Raw genomic sequence first — 21,609 nt, 5'->3', positions numbered from 1 at the left:
TATTATGATACTGAACTTAAATAACTCTGTTAATGGCATAAAGCAGCACTGTCCAGAAAATATGATGGTAAAGTTTGGTGCTTCATATTCAAAATTAAGTTTTGTGGTTTATTATTTGTGTTGCAGTCTTAATAGTATTTAAACTTTGTTTATTGCCTTCCAAAACCATGCTGCTTCCTCCCAGCCTCCTTTCCCCTTCCTTAAAGCTCTGGTGTTGCGAGTTTTGCTTTGGAGCTGCTCCAGTGATCTTAATACATATTTATAAAATATTTTCAACATGCATATTACAGAGATGGCACAGAAGGTTTAGACACTGGTCCTTTTTAATCCCAGCCACTTGTGACCTGAGTGAGTTTGAAACCAAGTGAAACAAGTTGTGGTCTTGGTATAGTTCCAACACAAACTCAACTTCTTATAAACTTGTGCCAGCCTTTTCCTAGAGAGGGAGAGTATGCTGGCATAATAGAAGTGCCATGGCTAAAACTTCATTTAGATATATCTCCAGATGTGTATGTTAATATTTAATTCTAGAAGAGCCAAAAAATCACTACTACTATGTTTTTATTATTATTTATAATAAGTGAACAAGAAACTTGGGAGTCTGTATGTTTTTGGGCAGATCACTTATGCTCCTTGTGCCTCAATTTCTCCATCTGTACAATGCAGATAACATTAAGCAATTCTGAGTGGGTGTTGAAAAATGTAATATTTTAAAAGTATTCTGAAATATTTAGACAGAAGGAACTTTCCACTTCATATCTAACTTGTAGAGCTAATAATATTTTAAGATCTGTTTTTAACATACAATAAAAACTTTTACTTTCTTTGTGGTGATTAAAATCAAGTACAGTAGGCCTATTGAACTTGGTAGAGTTTGTAGGAGAACAGAATGATTATTTGTAATCATTTAAATCTGTATGTGTGAACAAGCTGAGTGCTTTTATTCTGGAATAGCTCTAGTTGTTCCTGCACAAAGGAGCTGATGTCAAAATTTTAAAATGGGAAGAGGAAAAGAAATAAAGATTCAGCAGATGTTACCTTAATACTAACTATGGTTTGGGTCTGAAAATGCCACAGTGCGCTCTGGAGGCTTTTGGGTTGGGGTGACGGTTTTAGAACTAAGTAAGGAAAACTCCTGGACCACCAGCTCTGCTACCACCGTGTCTAGAAAGAGCTTTGGTTTTATTTTTGACTTGTGTTTACAGAAGTAGTATTGTCCCTTATCTAATCCAAATTCTTCAAAGCTTTTAAGGCCTGTTGGTGCAGCTGGATAACTGTTGGGGATTCTACAGTTATAGTAATGAGCAGAATTGAAAGCCTGACTTTTAATTGAAGAATGTATCAGCTCACTGATGGAGTTACAGGGAAATCAAAATAACTTGTACTGTGGTGGCAGTCTGTGCAGTAGTTATCGTTAAGATCTAAACAATTAAGTGTTCCAAATTCATAGCATTTCAGTGTCACTACCATTGAGTTATTGGTTTGAACTGATCTTTGAAGGGGAAGTAGGGGACTGGGGATAACATTTCCAAAAGCGTGTAAAAGCCTAAATCTCTCTGAAAAATCAGACTTAGGAGCCTAAATCACTTAGGAGCTTTTGGAAATTTGACCCTAAAAGAATAGAAAAGATGCTAAGAGTATTTTTAATGTAGGCATGAAAATATACCAATATGAGATGATTCTCCATAAAAAGTGAATCCCAACAAAACTTAATTCTAGTCAAAATCATTCCTCTTGCAAATAAAATGTATTTGGCTCTTCTTAAAGGCTGCTTTGTTTCTTTAGAACTTGTGATTTTTGAGGTGGTTATGTCTGTATCCAGTGGCATTTGGTACTTCATGAGGACACAGAGAATCAGATTATATTAATACTAATGTGGTTGAGTGAAGTAAATTATATTCCCACTCTGCCTACAATTTGTGCGGAAATGTTCTGCTGTTGACAGTGATTTTAGTAAATACACAAATGTATCTTTCCCAGACTTGCGACGCTTGACATTGTTATTGTACTGAAGGTAAAGAGACTGTGCATGACATCAGGGAAACAAACTGTAGACTGGTTTGTGGTCGGTTTTCAGCTCATGAAAGTCCAATTAGTTTATTGCAAATTAACAATTGATAACAGTACACCATCTGGTGCATCATTCTGGTGACAGAACTATAACTGAGTTTTGAGAGAAATTTTTATGGTAACAAGGGCAAATACATCAGTGCTTTAATAGTTGGTAACCAGTGATCAGAGAAAATATCATAGAGTGAGTGCAAGTGCTGTAGCAATAGCTAAAGTTAAGATGGTCTAGGCATTCCCATTCTAAAGGTCCTGTTTCATTTGCTCATAACTTCAACCTTTTGGGATGAAATTTCCCATGTTTGACCTTTGTCTAGGGGCAATGTGTTTTGTTTTAATGAGAGTAGAAATACATACTTTCTCCAAGTATTACACAATTGTGACTTTTTTGGGAACATCTCTAATAATAAAGCAGCAAGATCTTGGGGTAGAACCCTGAAACTTGTCAGGAAAATAGCTCTTCAGCAGGAGAGGTGCCTTTCGAGTCTGCCCTAAAAATGTCTTGATTTGGCGGTTTTGAGGCATTGAAAAGCCATACGTAGTTTTGTAACGCTTGAATAAATATCTTCCAGCATTTTAAATGAAAGCGAGCTGCAAGAAGCATGTGTGAATGTAGAATTTTGATGTATGATTAAAACAAATGTACTGAACAAGAGGTATTGAATGAGGCAGGGTGTAATGAGAGAGGAGTGGTTATTAGGAAACATAATTAATGTTGTGCACCTGCTGCATTAATTGTGCACCATTCAGTCTTCACTTTGAGGGCCAGATGCTCAGCTAGCATACATTTGCATAAACAAATTTCCACCAGCTGAAAAACTTGCCCTGAGAGAGTCCATGGAAGGGCACGGGCAAAGGACTTCAAACACCCAGATTCAAGTCTTTGCTCCACCACAAACTTTCTCTATGATGTTGGGCAAGTCACTTACAGTACATCTATGCTGCAATCCAAGGTGTGATTATAGCATGGGTAGACATACCCATGCTAGCATGGCTAAATATAGCATTGTAGATGCAATGGCACAGACTTCAGTTTGGGCTATATGAATATGCTGGGGACCCTGGGTACATACTCACATTGCTAGCCTGCACTTCAGCCTATGCCCCTGTAGCTGTACTGTTAGTTTTAGCAGCTAAGTGTGGGTATGTCTAGCCATGCTGCAATCGTACCTTGGACACCAGTGTACGCATAGTCTCTCTGTCTCAGTTTTTCATCTGTAAAATCAGGACAATAGCACTTCACTTCTGTGAAGTAATGGGTACATTCATTAGATGTGATGCACACAGATACTATAGTAATGGGGGTTGTGACCCAAGAACCCTCTAATGCTAACTGGCAAAAGAGTTACAGGAATGTCCTGATTCTGGAATGTACATTCTGGTTCACCAAATAATGTCATGTGAGGTGTTAAATGAAAGTCAGGGACACTCTAGTCATGAATATCATTGTGAATTGTAAGCACAGATACTGTGTAAGGAGTTAGGTGTATATATACTGCAAATATGTTCTTAGAGTCTAGGTATGAGTCAACTGCAGAAATGAAAGATTTCTGTCAGACAAGATATTTTGTTCACAATGGATGCACAGTTACATACGAAGTTATTGAAGAGATGTGAAGCCAACAGAGAGAGAAAGAGTAGCTGGGGGTGATTATGCTGTCTCTGAGTACGAGCAATAAACTTTGGGGTATAAGTAGAAGGCAAAGATACCCGCTTATCGTGCACAAAGAAAGTAAACAGACAATGTGTTTACCTTCATGACAATGGGATCTCAGCCAACCTTGGCTGAAAAAAGGTGTGGAGGACTTCCGGGGTGAGAAACTTCTTTAGACATGAGGTTAACCTGCTCAGTTAAGTCTAGTCTCTAGAAAGCATGTTATTTTCTTTTTATCTGTAACTGTTTGTTTCCTGTATTCTTACTGTCACTTGAGTCTTAGATCTTTGATGATAAATTTATTCTTGTTTTCTCTATAAATATATCTAAATGCTGTGATATTAAGCTAGGTGCTGATCCTGAGTTGAATTGTACAGGCTGGTGTGTGTACTGTTGCCTTGGGGACAGCAGACCTGGTATTTCTGTGAGTGTTCAGTTGATAAGGGGCTGGACACTACAGAGAAATGCTTCAAAGGGATTCTGGGGCTCTGGTGCACATATTGTTAAACTGTGAGGCAAAGTAAAGGCAGGCATAGGCAAGAGGAGATTGTGTGAGTGGCTAATGGGCTGGTGGTGTCAGGGAGCTGACACCCAGTTAAGCACAAGCAAGGCTCCTTCATACTGGAGGTAACAAGGTGACTCTTAGTCCAAGGTACTCTGAGAACTGTCACAGGAGCTATTTAAATTTCATAGGTAGAGTGAGATGAGGCTCCTGTGTGATGTATGATTTAAAAGTATATTGTAATGCATAATGAGGTAAAGCTAAGGTTGGGCATTTTGTGACTTTCAGTGCTTAACTTTGCAATGTTAACATTCTTTTATTCCGGCTTTTAAGATGGAGCAGACATGACAGATGAAGAGATTTGCTATTGCTTATTTATACTGCAGAAGCACCGAAAGGCCCCAGTCATGGTTGGTATCATATTGTGCTAGGTGCTGAACAAACACGGTCCATATCCCAAATAGTTTAGAGTACCTGGGATCATAAGTTCTCACAGAAGAATTGCATCTTGGGGGATTTGAAGGACGAGAAAGTAGTAACCTTATAGTTAGATAGGGAGGGATTTCTGTAAAGAGGACAATATGAGTGGGAGACAGTTGCAGAGGTAAGGACAAGATACTTGAACTCAATGTGGTGGAAATGGAGGCCTAATGCAAAACTTCTAAGAATGGAGTGACATGTTAGAGCTACAGGAAAGGCCTTTGTGAGAAGGGGATCATTCTAAGTGTTAGTAAGAGACTGAAATTATTACCTTGTCAGTGTAGTATTTGAAACATGGGATACAGGGAAAGTCTGAGTTAGACACAGCTGGGAACTGAGGCCCAGAGACACTAAGTGGCCCATAGTCACACAAGAAGTCTGTGCCAGGCAGATTTGAACCCAGGTCTCCCAAGTCCTAACCACAGGGCCATCCTACCTCTCCCTTATTGTGCCTTTTAAAAAGTTATGTTCCATGAAGGTGTTTTCTCTCTTTACTTACATAACTGTTTTTTAATTAAACCTTCTTCCTGTAGCATAATCATTATATTGAGGGGACAAGAAAGTTGAAGGTCAGGACTTGCTCATATATTTTAGACTGTATTGGGCAAAATAAATTAGTAATCTTATAAGTCTCAGGTTGTAGAACTTTGAGGCTTTCTTCCTGTAATTGTTCTGGGAAGGGGAAAGACTAAAACTTAGCTGTCCAAGAATTAAACTAAGATTTTTTTTCTCCTGCTGTGTATGAGTTGGCAGCTAGGTTTGGAGACATCTGTTAAATTAAATGTTACATAAAGACCTTTTTGTTTTCTCATTGTCACTTGGATATAAGATCTTTCTTTAATTTATCAGTATATGGTTGCCAGGACAAGAAGTAGCTGGCCTCTGATGGGTAAGATTCTTTTGAGGATATAAATTCAGCCCAACTCCGACACACATTATATTACAGATTTAGTTGACAAGTGTATCATGTTTTTGAACCTTGTGACCTGCAGTAGGAAAAGACTCCATCACAAGCCTTATCCTTCCATGTAAGATTTGAAAACACTAGTGGTAAGGACACCTTTTAGTTAACCCTTTCCCCGAGTATAACTCAAGAAATGAAAACATCTGATTTAAGAAGTCAGAGGCACATTAGACAAATAGAATCTTAAGATTACATGTGGGTACCATGGACAAGGGTCAGTATTCATTCACTCTGCAGTCTGAAGTTTGTAGCTCTTTTCTATTAGGGAAAAGTTCAGGAACTGTAATTGATGGATCAAGTTACTAGATTTTTTTAAGACAAATCAAGGTTATTGTAAACAAGTCACAAGCACCAGTCTTGCTTATTATTGGTCTTTTTTCTTGTATTTGGATAATATTTCTGTTTGTGTAAATTCACTGCATGTAAACGAAAGCTTAGGCAGCAACTTTTTTTAGATAAGACCAATTGACTTCTAGAAGCCACGTTCTCCCCTGAGAAGGTCCAAGTAATTCCCATTGAAGTGCATGGTTATTACCTGGATCCTGAGAGGATAACTGGGCTCAAAATTCCCAGGTGCAGCAGATTTAATATGAAGCCGCCTTCAGTTGAGCAGGTAGAATAAAAATAACCAATGGTTGTGATATGGATAACTCTAATCTCTTAGGTATGGAGATATGTTGTCTGTGTTTCAGCAAAAGTTTTGTGATAAACTGTTTTTTTCAGGTTGGATGCAATTACCTGTCTTTCTCTCTGTCAACTTAAATAGCTAATTAACCTCTCAAGTTTTTGTTTGTTTGCTTTTTATTTGCAGATACCTTTAGCGATTCACACACATCACTAAGGTTGAAAAAAACAATTGGGTTAAGTTTACAGCTGTTTCATTTCCTGACAGATGCACAGAGATTGGTATGTTGGTTTACTGCAGATGTGCATCAATCTCATTTTGCATCAGTGACATAAAACATAACTGGCTGCTATGTACTGAACTCCTTGTTCTGGACACTCTGCCAAGTATTTTATGCAAAATGAAGGTTTTCAGTGAAGGAGGTTTTATTGTTTTTAACCAGAGCAGTATGATATACTGTAAACAAGTATGGTTAGTTATGAAGCATGCGTAGAAAAATAATTGGAAGTGTACAGAGTGTACCACTAAAACAAGCATAGCTCTGTTTGTTTGGTGAATTTTTTTTCTTCCCTGAAGCCACAGCTGAAGTGTTTATAGCTGAAAACTGAGATGGTGTAATTTTCTTTTCTAGGAACTTGGAATTAGAATTCCTAGACCACTGGGACATGGACCCAGCAGATTCATCCCAGAGAAGGAGGTATGTTGTTTGCAAGTACACTGTGAGCTGTATGCTTTTAAGGTAAAATCATTTAGGACCCACATGGTTTTAGAAAAGCAAAATATTTTGCACACTGTTGATCATAATAAATCATCATGAGACTGGCAATGGTTCTGCTAAACTAGAAAGCAATAATGGCCATGTGGAATTCTGGAATTTTACACAACCATATTTTACAAAGGAAATGCAGAGTTGTTTTTCATGATGATAATTACTTGTCCTGTCCCATCTGCAGTATTCAAATGTGGGCGGGGTCCTCTTACTGGTCCAGAGGAGTGTCTGTCCCGGGGTGGGCAAACTTTTTGGGCCGAGGGCCACATCTGGGACTAGAAATTGTATGGCAGGCTCTGAATGCTCACAAAATTGGGGTTGAGGTGTGGGAGTGGCTGAGGGCTCTGCTTGGGGGTGCAGGCTCTGGGGTGGGGCCAGAAATGAGGAATTCAGGGCGCAGGAGGAGGCTCCTCCAGGGGGCAGGGTGAGGGCTCCATCTGGCGGTGCGGGCTCTGGGGTGGGGCTGGGGATGAGCGGTTTGGGGTGCAGGAGGGTGCTCTGGGCTGGGATTGAGGGGTTTGGAGTGTGGGAGGGGGATCAGTTCTGGGGTTGGGGTGTGGGGGCGGGGCTCATGGGTGCAGGATCTGGGTGGCGCTTACCTCAAGCAGCTCCCAGAAGCAGCGGCATGTCCCTTCCCTGGGTCCTACGCGAGGCACGGCTAGGTGGCTCTGCACGCTCTCCCGTCTGCAGGCACCGCCCTTGCAGTTCCCAGCCAATGGGAGCTGCGGGGCCGGTGCTTGGGCCGGGGGCAGCATGCAGAGCGGAGCCCCCTGTCTGCCCCTAGGGTTAGGAGTCAGACGGGGGCCAAGCCCCAGACCCCGCTCCCCAGCAAAAGCTCAAGGGCTGGATTAAAACAGCTGGCAGGCCTGATCCAGCCTGTAGCCCATAGTTTGCCCACCCCTGCTCTATCCCTTAGTTCTGGTGATAGTTGTTGTTTTTCTTATGAGCTCTTACCACTTCTCCAAATGAACAGAAGTTTATCATTTGTTCAGCTCAAAGAGCATGTGATAAAGCTCTTTCAGTGCTGCTCCTTGCATTGATTGGCAGGAGAGACTCGTGTAACAAGAGGATTTATTGATGTGACTGTGGTCAGTTTTCTGGGAAGTTTGAAGTCTTTATCCTGGGTTTTCCACTATTGCCAGGTACCCAGGTAGCGCTTACATTTTTTTTTACTTAACTAGCATTTACGCCTTTTATAGATACTGTGGTTAACCTTCACTACACTCAGCTGTGTTTGCTTCTGTTTTCCAAAGTGGCTGCGCTATGCTCTTGAGAGTAGTGTGTGCTGGCCCTGCCAGAGATACAAGTATTCTTATTACCTACATGCCATCTGAATTTCAATGCTGCACCTTAAAATGTCACATGCAATACCCTCATACTTTATTAAGTTTCTTTAGAACTCCTAGTTAACATTAGATTCTCATTTAGCAGAATGGACCTCCCAAACCTAATTGGGGCCTCTGAGAACTATGTGATATAAATATTTAATCATAATTTTGTCGATATGTTTTGGAAAAACGTTTCTAAAGCCCTCTTTTTAATTCAAACAGATTCTTCAAGTGGGAAATGAAGATGCCCAGATGCATACATTGTTTGCAGATTCTTTTGCTACTTTAGGCCGTTTGGACAACATCACCTTAGTGATGGTGTTCCACCCACAGTATCTAGGAAGCTTTCTGAAAACTCAGCACTATCTACTGCAGATGGATGGTCCATTGCCTCTTCATTACCGACACTACATAGGGATAATGGTATGTTGGAGTGCAGAGCAGCAAGCAGAAATAGCCATTTTGGCTACTTGCTTTAATCCTTTTTATAACAGATGTTAACTACATTTTTGTGTTTTCAGCTGAGGGAGGGCCTTCCAACGTATGTTAAGGGAAATGCCAGAGTAATTACCTGAAGTATTTTATGTTTTATAGAACACTCTTTGTTTTTTTTTCTAAATACAGTTTTATGAGATCGGTGCTTATGGTATAAATGCTCATGCTTTCAGAAATAATGGGAGGAGGAAAAAAGATAATCTTAGTGTCCTATAAATAGGAAGATTATTTTGCCATCAGATTCCTATGTTCCTCAAATCTGTTTTTTAAGCCAGGTTTTTAACAATCTGTGTCTTGTCCAGCACACCTCAATATAAACAACTTTACCATTCAGTCAATATTTCAGAATCTTCAGATCCCAACCAAATTTCCTGTTAGATCCCAAAATTGTCATAATTAACTGTAACAGGTGTAGATTGTAGTATTCATTGTGCCAATGAAGCACTCTGTGTCCATTTAAGTTATCTTGAAACTCTGAGCCTTATCTAAACTAGCAATGGAAATTGTTATTTTTTGAGTAAACCATGTGTAATCACATTCCTTACTGGAAAAGTGCCAGTTTTTCTGGCTTTTACAGGCAGAACTTTAGAATCAGCTTCCCACAAACCAATTTTAGATTAGACTTTAAAGATGTAAAATCAAAACACTGTTATGGTGAATGTGAATGAAAAATGTTCAGTTGTATATTCTTAAGAGGAATAATTGAAACAAGCTACTGTGTTAATCATAAGTTGTTTTAATTACAGATTTTGACCACTGCAAAATCTTACATTGTAATAACGATTTGCATCATTGCTATGAGCTGATTTGCAAAGATTCTTCTGCATTATAATTTCTTTTTTCCTTCTAGGCTGCAGCAAGACATCAGTGCTCCTATCTAGTTAACCTCCATGTTAATGACTTCCTTCATGTTGGAGGAGAGCCCAAATGGCTGAATGGCCTAGAGAATGCACCTCACAAGCTGCAAAATTTAGGAGAATTGAATAAAATATTGGCTCATCGGCCCTGGCTTATCACCAAAGAGCATATTGAGGTTAGTCTTCTCTTATGCAACACCCTACACGTCCTTACTAGACTAAATGCAGTCTAAATTTCTTGGGGCTGAGGAGGGAGCTCGTTTTTTTTTCTAGTGGTTTTATTTACACTTTGTTGCTGAAATATTGTAATCGTTATGGAAATGATCTATCACGGTCTCATCTCACTGAGTAATAGAGTTCTTATTTAGAAAGCAATTCTACTGGTACTTTGGAAGAATTGCATGTTAATGTATCACAGTGTGACTAGTAGCCCTGATCTATAACCCTCAGTAGGATGGACATGTGTTACTTAAAATGTAATGGTATGTCACTGGCACATAGCACCTGATTTTGTAGGCTCTACATGGGGCTGTGTGGAACCCATGTTTAAAATGGCTGAGGCTCTGAATGACCCAGCTTGAGACTTAAAAGTAGAGGGTGCATGTTCAGATACATACCTTCTTAAAACAAGATTATTATACATTTCTCTTGAACTCGGGATTTTCAAGATGATAGAATAGGTGAAGATCAGCACATTTTTAACAGAATTATTGAAAACTGTATTTTGAACCTAGAGACTCCAGTCTACTGTATATGCATGTAAAATGTACATATTCCTCGACACTCTCACACTTAAGCAACTTTTTAAAAGCAAATTTTATATATAAAAACAATAGACGCAATAACCTGAAGTATAATGCCCTCCTTTCTAAAGCCACTCTTTGCCTCCCGGCTGTTGCTTTCCTCTCTCCAGAGAAAGGAGGAAGAGTGTTACTTTCTCTGAGAAACATCTGCTGGGGAGGGAAGCAGAGGCTGGCCTTGCAGGAGGGGAAGAAGCATACTCTTTGCAAAGGCTAAGAACCTCCCATTTGTTCCTGTCCGTAGGGGAAGCTGGGGTTAAAGCATCCTGTCAGCCACAGATAATTCCTCCCACGTGGAGCCACTGGGGAAGATGGAGTCTTGAGCCATGTTTCACCCCCAGACTTTCTTTAGGCAGCTTATTTGCCATGAACTGCCTGGGGCTTTCCGAGATTGCAGAGATGGGCTAAAACCATCCAATTTTTGCCTGTGCCTGCTAAACTTGAAGGTTTGAGGTAGAAGCATTGTTTTACTAATGGTGCTAAATTGAAAAACCAGCCAGCCTGACTTTAGTGGAAACCTGAAAGCAAAATGAAGCCACTTCAACTGATCCAAGTGCTATTTTTGGGCAAAAAGTCATCTATTTGGCTTACCCATGCAACCCCATTACCACAACTCCCGCCATTCTTCTGTTAATGGCTTATCAGTAATAAAACCAGCAATACAAGGATTGATTATGGCAGTGTTATGGGCTGCGGGGAGGAGGAGGGTATTAGTCTCTTGAAATTAATAATATAATGAGAATGTGGCCAGTTGCCTCCTAACCTGTTTGTTTGACCCCTTACCTCACTCTCTGTTTGGTCCTTTTCAAGGGTAAGCTCTGCATTTGTCTGTGCAGCTTCTAGCTTACTGGGGAAAGACATAACGAGAGAGCTTGAATTTGAGAGAGTTTGTGGGACTAGGCTGATTAGGTTGATGAAGTTTCTGAGCCACCAATAGTTTTTTTTGTTTTTTTTTTTAAATCTTGTGTTGTGTTTCTTTTAAAGCAACTTCTGAAGACCGAAGAGCATGGCTGGTCCCTGGCAGAGCTGATCCATGCCGTTGTTCTACTTACACACTACCATTCACTTGCTTCTTTCACATTTGGCTGTGGAATCAGCCCAGAAATTCATTGTGAGGGTGGCCACACCTTCAAGCTTCCCTCTGTCAGTAACTATTGCATCTGTGATATTACAAATGGCAACCATGGAGTGGATGAAGCTCATGTCAGCCCAGCCGGAAGCATTTCAGTAAGGATCTGTTACCATCTAGGAGTTTGTTAGAACTGGAGATTATGTGCTCAAGTTCATATTGTGGTGTTTCTGCATTAATCCAATAGGTGGATGAGATCTAGTTCTGCATCTCCATTTCACCCAACTTTAGTGGCACAATAGAGTGATTTACCCAGAGTGTGGATGAACCTGGATGAGGGTTAGGTGGTTTAAGCTAAACTTAGATCAAACTGAAATGATAGGCTGGGGGAAGCAATCAGAAGTGGCCGTTATCTTTATCCCCTCAGTTGAGGGTGTCTGCCTTCCATTTGTCATTCGAGTTGGCAAACTCGGGGTTTAGTTGGTCACTCTGCAGCTTCTAAAGGTCCAAATAGCAGCAGTCACCAAGGTTCCTTTTTTCATCTGTGCTTTGCTGGAGGGTGAACACCTATTCCTTTTACATGAGACCCAGACTCCACACCCACAGACCATTCAGAGTCTTCTGAATGCCTTTATGTTAGGCAGTACATCTTGCCCATTAGTGCTCCCTGATCTGCCTTGGTTTTCAGCTGGCTGTCATTTGCAGTTAAAAGTCAAAGATTATGATCTCCGGTTTGGGTGCTGGTTAACTCTTGAAGACTTTGGTATAAACAGAAGAGATCTGGAGGCACAGGGCATTTTTAGTGTGGGCTCCTTGGCTCTGAAACTGATCTCCTGCTGTCTTGATAAGGGTCTGGGTTTGTGGACGATAAGGGCGCAATGCAAGACAGCTATTTACCCAGGCTTTCCCTGGAAGAACAAGCATACTATGTGAGGCAAAGAGGAAGTGGAGGACTGATTGGGCAAAGGTGGGAAAATTGAAAATGAGGATATTCTTTGCAGTGGCCTGGGGGATTTTTGTTTTAGAGTTCATTTTTAATGGATATTGAGCCAATAAAATGTGTTTATGATTTGAACAATACCCAGAGTCGAAATGCACTTATTTTGACTTATAATTTTATTTACAAAGTGGGAGACTAAATCTTTAATAAAATCACACTGGACCAGTTAGATCAGTATATCTTTAAATAAGTGAAGTTCTGGTCTTCCTAGAAAATATTTTTAAAAAGATGCAAATCAAGGCTGGAGTATGAACTTTAGCTTTAACTTTAAACTTTTTGGCTTGACAGTTTGTATCACAACTGTCACGTTCTAGTATATAGAGCAATAAAGTGTGTTCGTGTGTGTCTTAATTTTAAGACTACAGAATCTTTCTGTGAAGTTGAAGCACTTATGGAGAAAATGAAGAAGCTACAAGAGTGCAGAGATGAAGAGGAAGCCAGCCAAGAGGAGATGGCCACACGTTTTGAGAGAGAGAAGAGAGAAAGCATGTTTGTGTGTTGTTCAGGTAAAAATACATACATGGTGATTATTTAGACTTAACTAAATGTGTTGGAGAAATCAACATACTTTTAATGTCCACCAGTTACTAAAAAAAGTGGTATTTTTGTTGTGTTTTGCACAAACAAAAACTTAATTTAAAAAGAATTATGGTTAGAGAAGTGTGATTTTTAAACAAACCCTTAAAAGCAAGGAGGTGCCGAGTTGTGTGGCATCTCTTAAACATACCATAATGCCCACTGACAGCCTCCATATCTTCACAAGGAACTTTAATTTTGCCTCCAACAGATAAAAAAATGCTACTCAATTAGGCTCCTACAGTATAATGTAAAACCTAATTACCTCAGCTACAGTAGCAAATATTAAGGACTGATGTGCACAAGTTGAATGTGGGGTGTGTGGTTTTTCAGGGAAATACAAGATTGTACTAAAGGTCTGCTACAAGCCTAATGTCATTCTGGGTTCTTCCACAGAAATTCTCTCCAAATTAAAATGCGGTTTGTAAGATCTAGAGCTCTGTTTTCCTGAACTTTTGATCCAAAAAATTCACTTACTGCCCATGAAATTCTGAAAAAAAAAAAGTAGACGCAGGATGTTTGATACTTGTGGTTTTTGCATATATATGAAAGAAGCTGGATTTTTCGTTTAAGAAATTGCCCCTAGAGATCCATACTCTTGCAACTGTATTAGGCTGTACATATCCAGAACTTTTTATAATTAGTCTAAAGAGGTTGTGTGCACCTTAAAAAGTGCAGAGATTTTCTGTAAGTGAAACCATGCTTATCCCACAGCAGCCGCAGTTCCTAATTGCTTACCCAGAGGAGAACCCTGATAAGCAGAGGATAAAGGATGAATAAACGATGAATAAACTGTGGAGCCAATTTCTTTGGATTAGTTTCTTGAATGTCTATAAAGGTCTGATACTCTGGGTGATATTACCATTCAGGCAGCTACACCTGTGTTCCCTCTCTGTGATCACTTGAGTGTACCCACTTTAGGCACCTGGTTCCTCAGCCATCACCTCTCTTGAACGGACACCCATGTCTCTCTCCCTCCTGACCAAGGTTTTTCCAAGCTGCACCGTTCCCTGCCTGCACTGTGATATCCTCAGCAAGCCACATTGCTTAAACAGGCCAGTGTCTGTGCTTTGCTTTTATCTCTGAAGGCTGGGAACCACATAGCTTTTTCTAAGTAAGCACATTCTTTCTTAAGATGAAAGCATTACAGAAAAAACATTAAAACAATAAAAGAACCTGCAAGCCTACTAAAAAGCTTAGCAGAGATCACTACAGCTTAACCTCGGTCTGTGGTAGGTGTCAGTCCTTCAAACCCACAACTGGGTTTCCCTGTGGTTACAAGTTCATAACTGATTCAGATTTAGAACTAGAACCCAGACTGGGCAGAACAGCGGTTCCTTATACAGCTTGGGCCTTTGATGTTGGCCTTCAGTAACAGGTAATCAGCAGACAAAGACCCTCTTCTTAGGCCATAGCTTCAAAAGGCTAGTTTTTTTTCATAATGAGAGTTGGGGAATAGGCTTTACCTCTTAGATATTCCTCAGGAAAATCATTTAATGGTTTTTATTCTTAAAGTCCATTCTTGTCTGGCACATTGTTTGAACCTCCAGGTCTTACATATCACCCCATTTAGGGGTTACATATAGTCTTGGCCCACAATAATACATAAATCATTCATTTAATACAATGGACCCCAAAGATACCTAAACTTAATTTAGTAAGGTCTCCCAAGGATATTGCAGGAAATTGCCATATCTTTCATAGGTTCTATCATAAATTACTAACTTCTCCAGTTACTACTAGGTAACCTAGTTTTGCAAGAGTTCCCTGTATTAGGATTGTTTCTGGAGGGGAGAGACAAGTGGGATGTGTTACCTTGACTTATTGTACTGTCGAGAGAGAGAGAATCCACAATAACTTCACAGGTGCTTTTCCATTTTTGTTTTCTTGCTGGAATATGCCGAGATTAACTTGTGAAACTCCTACTGTTTACTTTAACAGAGGAGGAGGAATCAGCGCCAACAAGAGATGTGTCTCGACACTTTGAGGATACAAGCTATGGGTACAAAGACTTCTCCAGACATGGAATGCATGTGCCTACATTCCGTGTTCAGGTAACAGAAAAGTGATCAGTAAGCAGCATCAGAAAATGCATACAATCAGTGTGTTAAATTGTTCCGATCACTTAGAACTAGTGACAAGTTGTGATGCAAACTATTGCCTGGAGGACAAAAGAGGATTTATTTTTTATTTTATTTTACAAATAAGCACTCTTATCTCAAGAGCAATAAATTTATAGTGATTATACTTGATAAAAGAAATTGAAGAGCTAGCTCTTCAGTGTGTAGTCAGTGTTGCTTTCTTTATTTTAAGGACTATTCTTGGGAGGACCATGGCTATTCCTTGGTTAATCGTCTTTACCCAGATGTGGGGCAGCTGATTGATGAGAAGTTTCATATTGCTTATGATCTGACGTACAATACAATGGCCATGCACAAAGATGTGGATACTTCCATGCTTAGACGTGCAATTTGGAATTATATCCACTGTATGTTTGGAATAAGGTTGGTCCTGTCATCTTCCTTATATAAAACAATTAGATTTGGTAGTATCTCATCATTTTTTTTTTTTTCCTGATGGAAGGAAAGCCATTTATTATGCTAACAGTGATAAATTTCATTGCCACGATAGCAATGCAAGAACAAGACTCTACTTAAGTGAGATAGAGGTGCATATTTCCAGAAAGTAAGTCTCTGTTCACAGCTGGAATAACTAATTGTGTACAGTAGTTTGAAACATAATTTCTAAGTGAAACACTAGGATTGTGGGATAGGAAAATGAAAGTATTTTCCTTTCACTTCTGAACAGATACGATGATTATGACTATGGTGAAATTAATCAGTTGTTGGACCGCAGCTTTAAAGTTTACATCAAAACTGTGGTTTGCACTCCTGAAAAAACCACAAAAAGAATGTATGATAGCTTCTGGAGGCAGTTCAAACATTCTGAGAAGGTACTGTCTGCATGTATTTTGAGGAGCTCAGTAGATTTGGTAGTAATGCTAGTAGCCATAGTGTGCTACAATAATAGTGTTAAATGCTATGATAATCGGAGAATTGTGTTTCAGTTATGAAATTATTTAGATCTCACTTCTGTTGGATAAATATACTGAATTTGTTGAATACACTTTTCTATAAGCATAACTTTTCCTTGTCTACTAAATATGCTAGCTAACAGACAAACCAAGTTATTTGCTGGTCAGTATGCAAGCTTTCTTGTTATGTAGAGGGAAATAGATAAGTTGCTAAACTACTTATCTATACACACAATTTAGTTCACAAAGACTTTTCTCTAGGGCCAACTGAGAAAATCAAGGCCATTGTACATCATGACAAGGGGCCCCCTGTGGCCTATCTCTTATCATGGTCCATGCCCCAGAAGGCAGTGTTATGGGACGCTCTTTTGCCCTGGGATCAGCAGCCCTCCTCCCAAAAGTACTTATCCCTAAACAGATAAACCCCAGGTGCTATGTGAGTCAGTTTCCCTGTGGTCTTCTCCAGCCACAAAGTTCTCTCTTATGATGGTGTTGGGAGGTGTTTCCCCTAAGCAGCAGATCTTGGGGATAGCACCCATTGATGTTTATGGTGTCAGCACTATTTCAGGCTGTCTGCAGGCTCTCACAGACATCAGTTACACGCAGTTGATGTCTTCAAGCTTTTGTTTACAACTATGGAGCCAAGAAACTGCTTACATTTTGTTGTAGTAATGTAACTCTGTGATCTGGGGCCCTAGGCCTACAGTGCCTGTGCCTTAGGCCTGGTCTACACCTAACACTTGGGTCTAGCTACCTACCTCGCTCAGTACTGTGAATAATTTCATGCCCTGGGTGATGTAGTTAAATCAACCTAACCCCAACCTTAGACACAGCTAAGTTGATAGAAGAACTGTCCTGTCAACCTAGATATCCCCTCTCGGAGAAATGGATTTGCTGCAGTGATGGGAAAAAACCCTTTTGTTGCTGTAGTGTCTACACTACAGTGGAGTTGTTGCAGCTGTGCTGCTGCATTATGTCTACACTACAAGTACCTTTAACCTGGCCCTGCTCTTATCAAAAGAGAGTGATGTCTGATAGCATCAGACCTCCTGCTTCTCTCACCCCACGCCATGCCTGCCCTTTAGCTTCCCTAAGATCCTTTGAAAATGTTGAAAAGTTGTCCTACACCTGTAGCATTTGCTGGAAACCTTTCCCCTCCTACAAGCTCTGTGGCAGGGAGAGAGCTACCTGTATGTGTAACTTATTTTTTTCTTTTTTTTCTTTTTTTTTTTTAAGGTTCATGTTAATTTGCTTCTTATAGAAGCTCGGATGCAAGCTGAACTACTTTATGCTCTGAGAGCTATAACTCATTATATGACCTGATACCTTTGGCCGACTAATGACGATGGAATGTTCAGCAGATACAGCCTCTAGAGTGAACCTACTAAGCACCAGGACCAATGGTCACTAGAAACTAAGAGACTTTGCCATAACTTCTTTAGTTTCAGCTATTTCATTGTTGGAATATCACTGTTGCCCCTGAGCCGTGACTGCGTGGCAGTTGAAAGGACAGAGGTGTGTCAAAGTGCTGCCTGTTCACAGTATTGGGCTTTAGACAGCATAGGAAACCAGGACTTGTGGCAATACAGCAGATGGTAAATACATAAATCTTGTATTAAGTTAAATACAATGGGAGCTGGAGCATAAGAAGAATTTGCTCCAAAAAAAAAAGTGCACCTTGATGACTCCTGCTTTTGATACAAGAATAATTTTAGAAAACCTGGATGCTGCTATTTGTGCTGGTGGAATGAACTGTTCCAGTTAAGCTATAAGCGAAAGTGAGCACTGCTATATTCTGAGCCTACATTGTGTGTGGTTTTAAAGAAAACAGGTCTCCTTGTTTAGCATCTTTTTAAAAATCAGAACTAATCTTCCTTTGAAGGTAACAGAGATTTCTCTTACTGTAGTATCACCTTAAAGAAAAACATGTTGTAGGACAATGTGTTCAGAATTCTTTGGTGAAATCCAAAGCGCGATGGTCTTCCAGGAGGGAGGGGATGGGGAAATTCAGTCCTGAAAGCTATTTAGATAAGTGTAGAACTACATGAATTACCCCTTAATCTGCTTTCCAAGGATGAACATTTTCTGTCACTGATGCCTATTCTTCTGTTGTCCTGTATTTTTTTTGTTTCTAGGAGCTAGCTAGGGTGTGGGAATGTTACACCGACTGTTCGGCAGTCCAGAGTTTCACAAGCCCAGTGCTGGTCTTAGTTACTTAAGCAGCTGCAAAATCATTAAGCCGAAAAACCTCTATTTTTTAGTAAATCAAAACATTAAAATGATAATGTTCAATATACAGTTGGTTTCAGAGAATACATGAAACACTTATGAGTGTGAATTGCTTTTGAAATCTGTCAGTATTACTGGTATTTTTAAATAAAGGATAGCAACTTTTTTATTTGTGTTTTATTTTACACCATCTTACTGCTTTAAACTACTTACCCATCTACTCTGATACCCACTACACTAAAGGATCAAAATCTTTGAGAGGCACAGCTGAGCAAACCTACTATATACCTTGTGAAGCTGACAGAACCTCCGTATTAATTATTCAGTTGGTTAGATTAAGAGGGGTAGCAAATAGTTTTAGGGGGGAAAATACAAAACTCACCCCAGTAAAAATTTTAGTTTTTCAGTCAGCACCACCTTCTCTTACTTGCTCAAGACCATTCCAGCTAATTTTTGTTCCCTCCCTGACTCTGCTCCCCCCATGATCTATGAGAAGAGATTTTCCAACCTGCTTTTTCCAAACCTGCTAGCTTAAACTGCCAGCTCCCTAGGTATTTTCAAAAGGATTAAGTGCAAAGATATAAAATACTAGTGACCTTTAGTGAGTCTAGTTCTAGAACTTCTGTAAAATTTTCAATTATTCAAAGAAACTTTCATGGGCTAGAATGGGTTAAAATCAAGCAGCAGTTGGGAAGGATAGAAAAGACATTTGTTAATCAATTAAGCCATTCTTCATTTAGTTAACTCTTGAGTCACCATGTATGTCACTGAAGAATCATCTACTAAATACTGCCAGGTTTAAACAAAAACTTTACTCGCTCTTTTGTACAATGTAATAGATAGTGGGGATTTGTTAATGTCAAAATCTTCTTGACTATGTTCCCGTAATTTATTATAATAGTACTTACTACATATATGTAGTCTTCTACAAATCTTATAGGGGTGTGACGATTAGTTACGAGATCCTGATGTTGGAGATTGGGAAAAGGAGACAGCGATTTACCAGGTTACAGAGCAACTCAGTGGCAAAGCTGGAATTAAAACAAGATTTCTGGCTGCCAGCCCTTTGTGCTCACTCAACTAGATCAAGCTGGCTCTTGTTGCAGATGAGCTAGTATGAGCCTAGAGGGATATATGATTGCTCTTTAAAACAATGTTATGATATAGGCAGAGCAGGGCCCTACAAAAGGAAAGATGCATTAGTGACCATGGCCCTCAAGCGCCATGAGGATTTCAGAATCTCAGCCAGAGGTCATGAGTCTAATTCAGGATTGGGTGGGTGAGATTCTGTGGCATCTAATGTGCTGGAGATCAGACTCGATGATCATGATGGTCCCTTGTGGCCTTAGTTTATGCATCTATATACAATTGCTGTGGTGTGTACCTATTGAAAGAGAGACAGACACTTAAAAGAACATAGGTTTCGGAGTCGCAGCCCTGTTAGTCTGTATTTGCAAAAAGAAAAGGAGTATTTGTGGCACCTTAGAGACTAACACATTTATTTGAGCATAAGCTTTTGTGAGCTACAGCTCACTTCATCGGATGCATTCAGTGGAAAATACAGCAGGGAGATTTATATACATAGAGAACTTGAAACAATGGGTGTTACCATACACACTGTAACCAGAGTGATCACTTAAGGTGAGCAGTGACCAGCAGGAGAGCGGGGGGGGGTAAACAAGGGGAAATAGTTTTACTTTGTGTAATGACCCATCCATTCCCAGGCTCTATTCAAGCCTAAGTTAATTGTATCCAGTTTGCAAATTAATTCCAATTCAGCAGTCTCTCGCTGGAGTCTGAAGTTTTTTTGTTGAAGAATTGCCACTTTTAGGTCTGTAATCGAGTGACCAGAGAGGTTGAAGTGTTCTCCAACTGGTTTTTGAATGTTATAATTCTTGACGTCTGATTTGTGTCCATTTATTCTTTTACGTAGAGACTGTCCAGTTTGACCAATGTACATGGCAGAGGGGCATTGCTGGCACATGATCACATATATCACATTGGTAGATGTGCAGGTGAGCGAGCCTCTGATAGTGTGGCCGATGTGATTAGGCCCTATGATGGTGTCCCCTGAATAGATATTTGGACACAGTTGGCAACGGGCTTTGTTGCAAGGATAGGTTCCTGGGTTAGTGGTTCTGTTGTGTGGTGGCTGGTGAGTATTTGCTTCAGGTTGGGGGGCTGTCTGTAAGCAAGGACTGGCCTGTCTCCCAAGATCTGTGAGAGTGATGGGTCGTCCTTCAGGTTAGGTTGTAGATCCTTGATGATGCGTTGGAGAGGTTTTAGTTGGGGGTTGAAGGTGACAGCTAGTGGCGTTCTGTTATTTTCTTTGTTGGGCCTGTCCTGTAGTAGGCGACTTCTGGCTCTGTCAATCTGTTTCTTCATTTCAGCAGGTGGGTATTGTAGTTGTAAGAATGCTTGATAGAGATCTTGTAGGTGTTTGTCTCTGTCTGCGGGGTTGGAGCAAATGCGGTTGTATCATAGAGCTTGGCTGTAGACGATGGATCGTGTAGTGTGGTCAGGGTGAAAGCTGGAGGCATGTAAGTAGGAATAACGGTCAATAGGTTTCCAGTATAGGGTGGTGGTTATGTAACCATCGCTTATTAGCACCGTAGTGTCCAGGAAGTGGATCTCTTGTGTGGACTGGTCCAGGCTGAGGTGGATGGTGGGATAGAAATTGTTGAAATCATGGTGGAATTCCTCAAGGGCTTCTTTTCCATGGGTCCAAATGATGAAGATGTCATCAGTGTAGCGCAAGTAGAGTAGGGGCATTAGGGGACGAGAGCTGAGGAAGTGTTCTAAGTCAGCCATAAAAATGTTGGCATACTGTGGGGCCATGCGGGTACCCATAGCAGTGCTGCTGATTTCAAGGTATACATTGTCCCCAACCTGAAGCAAATACTCACCAGCCACCACACAACAGAACCACTAACCCAGGAACCTATCCTTGCAACAAAGCCCGTTGCCAACTGTATCCACATATCTATTCAGGGGACACCATCACAGGGCCTAATTACATTGGCCACACTATCAGAGGCTCGTTCACCTGCACATCTACCAATGTGATATATGTGATCATGTGCCAGCAATGCCCCTCTGCCATGTACATTGGTCAAACTGGACAGTCTCTACGTAAAAGAATAAATGGACACAAATCAGA

The 21,609-nt window shown here is 40.3% G+C and overlaps 1 protein-coding gene across 4 annotated transcripts in view; it reads left to right on the top strand.

Moving 5' to 3' along the window:
* Nucleotides 1-18,615, top strand: part of SESN1 (sestrin 1) — a 141,705-nt gene extending 123,090 nt beyond the window's left edge. For 3 of the 4 annotated variants that reach the window (XM_077812908.1, XM_077812911.1, XM_077812909.1), the window contains exons 2-10: nt 6,924-6,989; nt 8,612-8,812; nt 9,735-9,917; nt 11,526-11,768; nt 12,969-13,116; nt 15,128-15,240; nt 15,500-15,690; nt 15,995-16,139; nt 17,457-18,615. In XM_077812908.1, the coding sequence (XP_077669034.1) occupies nt 6,924-6,989; nt 8,612-8,812; nt 9,735-9,917; nt 11,526-11,768; nt 12,969-13,116; nt 15,128-15,240; nt 15,500-15,690; nt 15,995-16,139; nt 17,457-17,543 (1,377 nt within the window). In that variant the 3' untranslated portion in view covers nt 17,544-18,615. The remainder of the gene's footprint in view (nt 1-6,923; nt 6,990-8,611; nt 8,813-9,734; nt 9,918-11,525; nt 11,769-12,968; nt 13,117-15,127; nt 15,241-15,499; nt 15,691-15,994; nt 16,140-17,456) is intronic. The other variant, XM_077812910.1, reaches the window with a different exon arrangement.
* The last annotated feature ends 2,994 nt before the right edge of the window (nt 18,616-21,609 follow it).

Source organism: Eretmochelys imbricata, chromosome 3 (assembly GCF_965152235.1).
Source record: "Eretmochelys imbricata isolate rEreImb1 chromosome 3, rEreImb1.hap1, whole genome shotgun sequence".
In the NCBI taxonomy this organism is placed as follows: domain Eukaryota; kingdom Metazoa; phylum Chordata; order Testudines; family Cheloniidae; genus Eretmochelys; species Eretmochelys imbricata.
The sequence above is the reverse complement of the archived record's forward strand: the minus strand, read 5'-3'. Positions and strand labels throughout refer to the sequence as shown.